Source organism: Podarcis cretensis (assembly GCF_951804945.1).
Source record: "Podarcis cretensis genome assembly, chromosome: 8".
Lineage (NCBI taxonomy): Eukaryota > Metazoa > Chordata > Lepidosauria > Squamata > Lacertidae > Podarcis > Podarcis cretensis.
The window spans coordinates 22,103,848-22,116,016 of NC_137177.1; the positions used below are offsets into that span (position 1 = coordinate 22,103,848).

General features: G+C 40.5%; 1 protein-coding gene across 4 annotated transcripts in view; it reads left to right on the top strand.

Moving 5' to 3' along the window:
• Positions 1–12,169, top strand: part of EYA3 (EYA transcriptional coactivator and phosphatase 3) — a 50,891-nt gene that overhangs the window by 15,945 nt on the left and 22,777 nt on the right. For all 4 annotated transcript variants that reach the window (XM_079986083.1, XM_079986086.1, XM_079986084.1 and 1 more), the window contains 4 exons: positions 2,236–2,330; positions 6,967–7,010; positions 8,971–9,050; positions 11,273–11,339. In XM_079986083.1, the coding sequence (XP_079842209.1) occupies positions 2,298–2,330; positions 6,967–7,010; positions 8,971–9,050; positions 11,273–11,339 (224 nt within the window). In that variant the 5' untranslated portion in view covers positions 2,236–2,297. The remainder of the gene's footprint in view (positions 1–2,235; positions 2,331–6,966; positions 7,011–8,970; positions 9,051–11,272; positions 11,340–12,169) is intronic.

Here is a 12,169-nt window from a genome sequence, read left to right on the forward strand (position 1 = left end):
ATTTGCTGTTAAATTTTAACCTTTCCATGGAGAGCTTCAGTGCCAAATGCAGTTTTTAGTTGCTGTTGGGTTTTATGTTATCTTCTGGCCGTTTATTTTAAGAAATTGTTGTTAGCCATCTGCCAGAGCCCTTCTCTCTGTGCCTTCCCATCAAGCATATAGCCATTTGACTGAGGACCTTTTCTGTGGTGGCACCATTAGCCTCTGCTAGTAATGGAAATTGGTTGAAATTTTTCTCTCCTTCTGAGTTAAATAATGTGATTGTGGTTGGTATTGGTTTTATTCGTTTGTACTGGCTTTGGAATTTACTCTTGACTGTATCCTTATGTGATCTTTTAATCTTGTTGTCATGAATTTGTTGTATGACATCTAGAGAATTGGTGTGAGGCACAGCACCATAAGAAATATACACACTGGGGCGAAAATTATGGATAAACTGTGGAATACCCCAGGGAGGTTTTCTGCATGATCATAATTTTCCCCCCAGGCAAAAATATTTTTATTCTTCAAGGAATTTTATGCATTTTAGATCTGCTTATGACAAAGTGATCTGCTGGCTTATCTTAATGTTGTGACTCTTTATTGTCATTTTCTTTGTTTTTAGATTATGTAGCATATTTTTCCTTTTTTGATGATGAGCAGTATAGTAATATTTTACATAAATAGATAACTATATAAAACTATATTGAACTAGTCCAGCAATTTTGATTCATCTTTACCTTGTTTCTGTTTATCATTTGTGGCTAGAGAGAATACTTTTTCCTGTCCGTTTTATACTGAAGTATATGCAAACTGTGCATTTTTTAAGACAAGTATTATTTTATGCTGCCTTTCAGGCTAAAATCTTATCAAGAGAGTCTTTAATAATTATAGAACAATGAAAACGATATAATATAAGTTCAGGTAGGTAGCTGTGTTGGTCTGACACAGTCAAAATAAATTAAAAAATTAAAAAATGGTCCAGTAGCACCTTAGAGACCAACTAAGTTTGTTCTGGATATAAGCTTTCGTGTGCATGCATACCCAGAACAAACTTAGTTGGTCTCTAAGGTGCTACTGGACAATTTTTAAATTTATTTCATATAATATAACAAATTTGAAAACCACAAAACTACAAATGTCATGTTTATTATTATTTTTTCATAAAGCTAACAGCCGTGCCTAATGTTGTGTAAAACACATTTCAGTCTGCGTGCTGTGGTTATAATCTGGAGAGGAGAGCCCTTCTGATTTTGGATATGTATGTGCTGTTTGACGTTGAACGGAGACATGGGCATCAGGTATTGGGCTGCCCCAAAGCCTGGTATGTCCTTTGAAGAAGGATTTACTTAGGGAGCAATCCTATGCACAAGAAGCTGATGTAGAGCCAGCCGTTGTAAATTAACTTGGCGTAAAGTTACACCAGATCCAAGAAAGGAGGCATGATGGATTTCATCAGAATTGTCTAGTCATGCAACCACCACTGAAAAGGCCCTGTTTTGAATGTTTGATTGTTTACAAACATTGCAAAATGTACTCTTTTGACTTTCAGCTGTTGGTGGCTTTCTAAGTTGATAGTTGTCTTTTCCTGTTATTGTTTGTGTTATTTGTGTTGTTATTCTTGGAAAATAATTAGAGCAACTAAAAAAAAGTGGCAAATAAAATAAACAAACAAGAAATTTGTCTAACCCCCTCCTTTAAGGCCATCTATACTAGTGGCATTTACCTGTTTGTGCAGCTGTGACTATAACTTTTGTCCTGGTTTTGCGTTGGTGATATGTGCTTGCGCATGTGTGTGTGTGACGGTTATGTAAGTGCTCTACATTAAAGCAGGTTAGATTGTATCGTAGCGTTCACTAACAACATGGCCTGCACTTTTATCATTTTAATGTAACTCTGGTAATCCTGAAGTATTTCTGCAAGTGCCCCACACGTGGCTCTTCTGAAGTACTGGAAATGCTGTCTTTTGTTGTGCAGGCTATGTTGCAAGGGAAATGTTGTGGAAATGTGCCACGTGCCACGGTGTGCACACATACACAAGTCTCTGTTATCTTGCCCTATCTATTGTACCTTGGGGCTTAATGGTAAATCTTTGCTGTTTCCCCTAAGTGAATGTGGTGTCTCTTTGTTTTGGGCAAGCCCACCTGTTTTGTTTTGTTTTTAAAACTGTCACATTAGATATGAATGTAGTCACTGATAGCCTAGATGATAAGCACTTCCAAAAGTACATAAAGCTATGGCCATCTTTTGTTCCAGACTTTGAAGACAGCAGAGGAAGACACACATTCTGCCCACTGGAGCATTTTGAAAAGACATCCATGGAAGAGGTACAAGATTTAGCGGAACAGCCTGTGAGTATATAAGAGAAACTGCAACAGCTATAGACATGAATAAGTGAGTCTTCTGAAGTGCGGTACATTGATTCTGTGTCCTATTTGGCTTGCAGGAATAGAAAACAAAGAAGTAGAGAATTTTATATCTGAACCCAGTGGTTAATAGGCAGGATATTTGTAACACCATAGAGTTCACTGATAATATTTTAATGAATTTATTTTTGCCAGAAAAGAAATTTTAGAAGCAGTTATTTCAGCATTATTTTTTAATCTCAATTTTCTGTGATGCTGTGGGAAAACGAAGTTTTAAAATTCAACTGTATCTATCTAGAGTGCACCATTTGCTGATGATTGGAAGCTGAAATTTGACTTGGGAACTTCTGACATACAAATGCATGCAAAAAACGTTTGCCTCATAAATCTAAAGAAGTATTCATCACAGTTATATGTATACCTTCTGTTCCATAGATACTGCTTTGGGGCAATTCTTCATTCAAAAACAGCTCTTTTTGCATTTCTACACAACTGAAATGCAAGAGGCAGCTACCTAAAGCATTTTGTGAAACTGTGGTCTCAATGCAGTCAACAACAACAACAAAAATACAAGAACTTCAGATAGCTTCCCAATCTGACCTTCATCCCATCACTTTTTTATACTGTCTCCTGAAGGTCCCTAATATGGAACACAGATAAGAGAATGGAGGTATAGAAAAATTAAAGGATGAGATTTCTGTGGCGAACACTCATATGCTGATGTCAAAATGTGGCAATTTTAGCAAGAGCCATAGGAGGAATATTAATTCTTATGAAGGTGTATCATGTCAGATCTCTAAGACAACGAGGTTCCAAACAAGAGAGAGCTTTGTAAATTAAACTTGGGAACCTGAAGATTATTATAGGGACTGGGGATCATGTTTTCTTCTTGGCAGATGTTCAGAAACGCGGTGTTTTCAAAGTACTTTTCTTCTGTTTTATGGACATGCATTTGGATTTTTTTTTTCAATAATAAGGGTTAGGAAACAAAATGAAATATTTTGATGAATTACTTTTACTATCCTCCCCCCAAATGTATCTATGGATCTTTCCCAGCTGAAACATATAATTTAATAACAACTGAGAGGGAGGTTTTTGCGCATGAGAGAAACATTCTGAATCCTAGCTAAGGGATGCAGAAGGCTGTAGAGACAAAAGATGTGAGTGCCTGGAGATGCATTACATAGGATGATGTCAAATACGATCATCTGGCTTGCATAAGATCCCCATCCCCCCAGCCCCTGGGTGCTTCCAAAATCTGCCCAGGGAATTTTTTTTTGAGGAGCGGAAGGAGACGTCTTCTTGTGCTCACTGGCATGATAATTGGATATCACCCATTGTCTTAATATTTGGAGAGGGGGTGTCTTATTTGTTTATTTTTATTGGTTTATTTAAAATGGGGCATTGTTATTACTGTTAACCACAATTGCTTAAAATTGACCAGCTGGTCATAGGATGCTGGGAGTCAGCATCTCCTTAGATGTCTTGCTTGGGAACTTTCATTCTGGCTGTTCTGATTGGCCAGCACCACTGTTGTCATCAGGGACCTGGACCAGGTGAATAGTTTACTTGATTTAGCAAGGCATTTCCTGCATGGGTTTTCTTCCAAAGAGCTGTGTCCCATATTTTCCATTATAACAAACAACTCACAGCAGCTAAGAAAACATACCTTTTAGCTACCTTTTAGTTGCCTGGCCAAGTTGAAGGTTTTACTGCGGAAATGTAATAACCTAAACAATTTGGGATCAAGGTGCCTAACAGACCACCTCTCCTCTCCCACCTCCAGTCCCAGACCAAGCTGGTATTTGAAATATTTCAAGGAGACCTTGTGGGTCATGGGTAGGCAAACCAAGGCCCGGGAGCTGGATCCAGCTCAGTCGCCTTCTAAATCCAGCCCGTGGATGGTCCGGGAATCAGCCTGTTTTTACATGAGTAGAATGTGTCCTTTTATTTAAAATGCATCTCTGGGTTATTTGTGGGGCATAGGAATTCGTTCTCTTTTATTTTTATTTTTCAAAATATAGTCCGGCCCCCCGCAAGGTCTGAGGGACAGTGGACCGGCCCCCTGCTGAAAAAGTTTGCTGATTCCTGTTGTAGGTTGTTCTATACCCAACTGATCATGACAGTGATAGTACCTCCTTCTGGAAAGCCCTCTCTTGGGTAATTTGTGAGGCAGAAAACTTTTAATGCTTCTCTAAAATCTTGCATGTTTACCCTTTAACTCTCTGTTTTGTACACTGTTCAGTTTTATTTGTGAAATAATGTGGGGGTTTTTAAGGAAGTTTTGCTGAATGTCAGATTTGTAAAATGGTTATTATGCACACCATTGACAGATTTTTGTCTCAAAACAAAATTGTACTTTTGTTTTGATGCAGTTAATCTTTCTTTCTTTCTTTCTTTCTTTTTTTGCATGGAGAGGAGCTTAGGAAGTTGCCATATAACAAGTCAGACCATTGGTCCAACTTGCTCGGTACTGACAACACAGACTGGCAGCAGCTCTCCAGAGTTTCAGGCCAGATTCTTTCCCAACCTTACCTGGAATTGGACTTGGGGCATTTTGTACGCCAGTCCAGTATTTTGCTATGGCACTTCCTCAATATTTTTGTAAAAACAGTGGGATATAAATCAATAAATTATAATTACTTGAAATTAATATCATTTATTTGTTCAGAGTATTTATATCTCGCTTTTCAACAAAAAAAATCTCAAAGCAGTTTATGTAGTACAAAGGTGGCTATCAAACTCTTTTCAGTAAAGTCACAAAGTAATTTAACAATTAGTAATAAAGTAATAAATGTTAACACTAAATAATAAAGCAATTTAACACTGTGAGCTTTCACATGTAAATCTTCTATCCTTCAATGAGTACTATTACTACTAATAATAATATTTATTACATTTATTTGCTACTTACAACAAAAATGTCTCAAAGTGACTTGCTGATATAAAAGCATATCTAATGCAGCGGCGGCGGCAGCAGCAACAACAACAAATGATCACCAGATTGTCATGTTTCCTTACACCATTTAATGTATGGACATTCTTCACTTTTTGGCAAACTTCTTCAGCCACTACTGAATCTCCTGTTTGCCACAAAATGTATGCGTCCCCCCCCCCTTTAAAAATATTGTTAGCTTTTCTGCCACCACCACCTGAATAATAATAGTAATAATAATAATAATATACCCCCCTTCATCCAAATATTGCAGGGTGGTTAACAAGATAAACTTTCACTGAAAAAGTTCCAGCTTTCAGAATATTTGCAGTAGGGAGTTAGCAAATCATGGAAACTGTTGGGCTTTCAGTGGTTTCAACACAAGAAACTGCCTTACACCAAGTCAGAACTTTGGTCCATATTGTCTACACCGATTGGCAGCAGTTTCAGGCATGCCTGAATTCTCCTAACTGGAGACTGGACCTAGGACCTTCTGCGTGCAAGGCAGCTCCTCTCCCACTGTGCTGTGGCCCTTGCCCAAGTGAAGTTCATTTGAGGAAGGAACTTTTAATACTAAAATCAGCTTCTCCAAGTGGCTAGTTCTGTTTTGGCTGAACAGTGGAAGAAAATAAAGTCTCCGCTTGCTCCTCTAGGCTGCGCTGTGCGCAACATTTATGTAAGTGCTCTACATTGAAGGTTAGATTGTATCCTCTTATTGACATAGTAACCCAGACTAGATAATTTAATGTTGCTTCCCAGTGTTTATTTCAGCACAGATGGCTATCGTGAAAACGTGCTAAGTGATCTTATTACAAGTGCTGTAGACGTGTGCCACATGCCAGGTTTGCAGGAAAATTAAAATTTCTTATCTGCGCTTGTTAGAGCTCAAGGCTTAATGGCAAAGCATTGGCAGATCTTTCCAGATGTGAGGCTGGTCTTTCATTTTCACTTCCCTAGAGAGAAGAGAAAGGTAGAAGCAGACGATACAGGCTCACTTTGGATGATTCCCCTGAGCATGGGCCCTAACGTGAAGTCTGAATTGGCAAGCTATAATTAATGGCATGGGTGGGGAACTGTTTTCAGATTGAGGGCCACATTCCCTTATGGGGGCCACATGCCAGAGGCAAGAGCGGGTGGAGCAATGTAAAATTTACCTCAGACAATAGGCAAGTTTTAACACACCCTCACGCCTTTCTCTGTCCTTCATTTGGCAAGCAAAAGGCCTGATCACAGTTCAAGACATATTCCAGGCAGGCAAAAACACTAAAGGAAGGTGTGAATCTAAAAAAATGTAAGAAAACGAACAAGCGAAAATGGCAGTAAGGGCACTAGAAGAGGGTAAAACTACCCTTATATGCCTCACTTTGTTAGGTTCCAGTGGCTCTAAACTTGGATGGGAGATCCCGCTTTTAACATATTCCTCACCATATTTACAGAATAGGAAAAACCAATTTATGAAAACTAGATCTTTTGGATAATAGCTCTAGGGTACTTTGGCTGCTTTCTTAATCATGGTTCCCCATAATGTCTGAGCCAAACCTTTGTGACTCGTATGCTATTTTTCATATTTAGGCAAACATAAATATATTGATTTACTACCAGCAGCATGCAGCCCTTTCTTTGTAGTTGAGAGTTGTATTAATGATATGGCTAACCTGATATCACTGAATATATTTCTCTTTGCAGATGAAAAAAGCCAAGATGCAGGAATCAGGTGAACAGCTGTTAAGGTGTGTAATTCTTGAATTTGTTTTTTAACTGCACTTGTCAGATTTCTGTGGGGTTTTTGTATATTTTGTTTAAAAGAAAGAGCTATTACTCTGTTTATATGTGTACTTCGTTTTAGTATCTGTTGGACATTACAAATCTTACTTGACTAATCTTTACAACAACCCTGTGAAGTAGGTCACTGTTATTAACATTTCACAGATGGTGATCAGGAACTTAAAAAAGAGCCATTTGTTTTCAAGGCTTTCATGAAGTAGGGATTGGAGCCAAATTCAGAGAGAGGGGAAGTCCCATTGAGTATAGTGCCCCGGTACAAGAAAAAGCTTAGTTATTATGAGAATGTGAATCTCTAAGCCTCAGGCTATTGTGCACACACACACCCATTCCTCTTTGCACGAAAGAGGAAGAGATTGCAAGGAAGTGCAGTTTTCTGTTTTATTTGAGTATGGGAGGCTGGTTTGTAAAAATCAGAATATTGCACCATGGTTTGATCCTAGTTTGCATCCCAACTATAGTTTGTACAAACCACAGTTTCCCATATTCTGAAATGGAAAACTGTGGTTTGTTTCAAACTGTAGGAAGTTTTTGGTCTCTGCCCACACAGGGGGAGGGAAGAGGGAGCCATGAACACTTTAGGCTTGCAATTGCTCATTCTCATAACAATATGATGTTTTACAGATAGCTTCTGCTTCTGCGTAACTGTTAACTGGATCCCACTGCATGCTACATCCTGCATGCTTTTTGTGTGTAATGTTGCATTCTAGAAAATTATTGAAAGCATTACTTTACTTACAGCTGGGAAACCCCCAAATTCCACATTATATTGAGTGCAAATAACACTTCTAACAACACACAAGAACATAGAAAGTAGTATTCTACCAAGGCAGATCATTGGTTCATCTAGCTTAGTATTGTTTACATTGCCTGGCAATGGCACCCCAGCACTTCAGGCATCAAAGCCAGGAGTTTCTGCATGCCAAGCAGTTGCTCTATTGCTATGACACTTCCCATCTCTAAATTGGAGTTTTTATAGTCATTTCAGGATTTTTAGGTAAGGGAAAACTTAATATGTGTACCCTCTCACTAGGAAAACATACTTGCCACAGTTAAGCTTCATACACAATTTTCAGCTGTGGGCAAATGATTACTAGATCCCAGTTAAAGCACATGTTTTCATAGAATCATAGAGATAGAAGGGATCCCAGGGGTCATCTAGTCCAACCCCCTACAATGCAGGAATCTCAGCTAAAATCATCCATGACAGATGGTCATCCAACCTCTGCTTAAAAACCTCCAAGGAAGGAGAGCCCACAACCTACCAAATATTCCAAAAATGCTTGTTTAGGGATAAAACCATTGCTGTACATTGTGCTAATAAAAAATTATCATCATCAACACGATGTCTAAAGCACCTCATGTCTACTAAGCACTGTGCACAGATTAAAAGCAAGGTCTAAAAGACACAACACAAAATGGATGGATGGAGGGTGGCTGTGGGGACAGGAGAGGAAGAAGTTCCATTGCGCACACAGAACTGCAGCATTAAACATGGCTCTCTGTCTTGAACTGGGATAAGGAATACAGTATTTAACTTCACAACGGTTTCAATTGTGAAAACTGGGAATGGAATGAAGAACATGGAGAGGGACTTTCCTGCCCCCCAGAACATGCACCCCTCAAGTCTTCCTAGATGGTATGAGATCCTCCTGCATGGTGTGGGGTGGGCCATGTGGGACCATCAGAGGAGAAGTGTTCCCAAAATTGGGTGGAGGCACCTTGTGCAAGTGGAGCTCCATTTGCGCAAGGCACCCCACTCAGTTTGCAATGATTCATCCCTTCTGGTTTGTCTTCTTAACTGTGCTTAGAGAGCAAGCTATAGTTTGACCTGATGTTGAAATTGAGCCAGTGCTTCTGTGCGGCAGAGATAAGCAACAGCTCCTGCTTCTGTATTGATCCTTTCAGGCAAGTGAACAGCACAGACGATAGTGATCAGAAACCTGAATCCTCAAGCCTTGGTTCAAACCTGTCCATGTCCAATGAAAGTAAGTGCCTTCTTTATCTTTATAGTTGAGTAGAAGAACTGGGTAAGTTTGTGTGCCTGAATTGTACAGACAAGTGTTTAGAATTCCCAGGTTTCCGAGGAGAATCTACACAAACACACACACACACCAGAAAAATGCAAGGCTTCCTGAATCAACGAGCCATTAAGCTATTCCTTTGAACTTGCCTGTCAGTGAAACCAAATGGGGAAGAAAATGTACTACCTCTCTCTGTCATAGAAACATAGGGTGCTGCCTTATATTGAGTCAGATCATTTGGCTCAATATTGTCTATGCTGACAATATACTGAATATTGTCTAGGCTCCTCCAAGATTTCAGGGCTTGAACCTGGGACCTTCTGCAGGCAGAGCAGATTCACTACCACTGAGCTACAGCCTCTTCCCTTTTCTCTGTTCTGTAACCACAAAGGAACCAGATGGAGATGGTATTAGCCCCATTGCCTCATGCACTTGGGGGTGTAAAAGCATCTGGCTGAAGGTCCCCTAGGTCTGTCAAAGGCTAAACACTAATCATGGTTTGTAAAGCTGTGGTTTGGCATAATGTTGGCACCTGCACCTTCTTTACAAACTATTGTTTGTGAGGGGCTGCTGAGCAAGGATATCAAGGGGCTGCTGCAACAGGAGAGAACATATGATGCTAATAATGAAAATGAAAGCCGTGAGCCACTAACACTGTTTTTTTAAGAAGGGGTGTTCACCACAGTATTCTCTCAAATCTCTCTGCTCCTGTAATTGTTTGGCTGGGTCATTCTGGTGACAGTCAATACATTGTCAGGTGAAGCATACCAAAACTGCCGTTTGCTCTCTCCTGCTGGTTCAGCCATAGCTGGCATTTGGTCCTAACCTGGGTATCTAACCAAGAGACTACTGCTCATAGCTTAAAGGCAATGGTGGGAAGGGCTGTAGTTGAGTAACCATGTTTTCAGGTTCAGTCCCTGGTTTCTCCAGGTAGGGGCTGAGAAAGAATCCTGCCTGAAACACTACAGAACTACAGTCAGTCAGTGGTGATAATATTGAACTTGATGGGTTTTAGTCTGACTTTAGAACAAGGCAGCTTCCTATGGGACACAACTAATTATAGTAAACCCATCCAAACTTTAGGTAACCTATAGGGAAGGATCTTGTCCTGGGCACACCACCCCCATAGCAAGTATAGTTGCAAACTGGTAGCTTGGGAAGTAGGTGCTGAGTTTCAGATACTATCGTTGAAATGCTATGCAATCACACTAGCCAGATTGTTATCTCCCTAACATAGGAAAAGAGCCATAGGACTCTAAGAATACACACATTACACACCAAGAATTCTGGGAACTGTAGATTGTAGTGCTGAGAATTGCAGCTCTGTGCTGGATAAACCACAGTTCCCAGGATTCTTGGAGGGGAGATGTGCTTTAAATGTATGATGTATACTAAGCCCAAAGAAGGAAAAGAGTGTATGGTAGTATATTGAAGACTTCTAATTATACAAAGCAATTATATAAGTAATTTCTAGGACTTACCCCCACTGCCTGCTGACTTGCCTGCTTATAGATAAGCACTGTGTAATATAGGAGGAGGGCATTCTCAGAGGAATATACAGTTACTTCTGTAAGCACAGCATGCAGAACACGTGGAACTAACCATACAGCTGTCCTTGAATACCCTCCTCTGGCATAAAGCTTGGGCAAAGTAGCTCATTTTAGTGAGCTGCTACACACATTCTCACAGCTAGAATTAGCTCTTGCTGTGATTCCTTCTTTTCTATGTAATGCTTCTCTGGCTTAATAATTCTCCCATGTTGGCCTAGTTCAGAGAATCATTTAAACCGGGAGTGGAGACCCTTTGGCCATGTATCTGTTGCTCGTCTACAAGCCATATCATCTCTGACCATTAGCCATGCTGACTGGGTCTGAGGAGAGTTGAGTCCAACAGCATCTGGTGGACCCAGATGCCTTCTAAGCCACGCCTTGGATGATTGTGAATGAGTCACAGCGAGGCTCAAGGTCTAGCACTGTTCCCCTCATCTCCGTATTCCCTCATGAGAGAGGAGGGTGAAAACTCCCACTTCCTAACTCCCACTTCCATGTATTATTTACACTGGAATGCATATGTCTTCTAAATACAACAGTGAACATTACAACTTTGTGATTCTTGCGCTGACATGTTCAAAATTATTGTTCTCTTAAATAATATACGTGTACTTATCATCTCTATATATTTTCCAGTTATGCCATGCACTGATTACATCTCAAGGTCATCAAATGAATATACGTCACAGATGTATTCTGCAAAGTAAGTTGAATAGTTTGGCTCAACTGATGGTTTGTTTCTCCATAGTATGCAATAGGGTTCCACTTTCACAACAGATACTACTACCTCAGTCGGTGAAGGGATTTGGGCCCAGTTTTCGTCTTAAGACACTTTACGTTGACAACACAGCGTTCACTCTCAGATCGGTAGCAACTTTGCCCATAGCTAGAGAAGACTTTAAATGGCAAGAGAGACCACCTCCTTGCAATGAAAAGGATTGTGTGCTTACATGGGGAACGGGGAGCAATCAGCCATGGGCATGACTTCTTGAAAGCCTGCCTTGCCCTTTCCCCCCTCCTTGGAAGAGTTGACCTTAAAAAATGCACACCATGCAGTCCTTCTTCCCATGTCAGAAATACCTGTTAAACTGTGAGGGCGAATGCATTGCACCTAGAAATATATTTTCCTCCGTTGCCTGATGTGTACACCTTCTGTGTGACAGAAGTGCATGTAGCAATCTGGAGACCACATGCTCCTGTCTTTTAGAGGGTATATACACCCCAGAAGCCTGAATGTGAGCAATAGGAGACCATGAATCTCATAAGACCCCCATGTCCAAGACGTCGATCGCGATCGACTCAGGGACTGTAGACTGATTTTCGTTGATCGCAGGCTGAGAAAGGAAAGCCTTTCTCTGCAGCTGGACGCCACTGCTGCTGCCAGTCTCATGTAAGCCTGAGCTCCTCCTCCTCCATCTGAGCCGCCTTCCTTCCTTGCTGCCCCCTCTGCATTGCCTGCGTGTTTGACAAACTGGAGGGGGGAAGCAGGGAACGAAAAGCTCCTTGCCTGCTTGCCCGCTAGTTCAGAAGCAA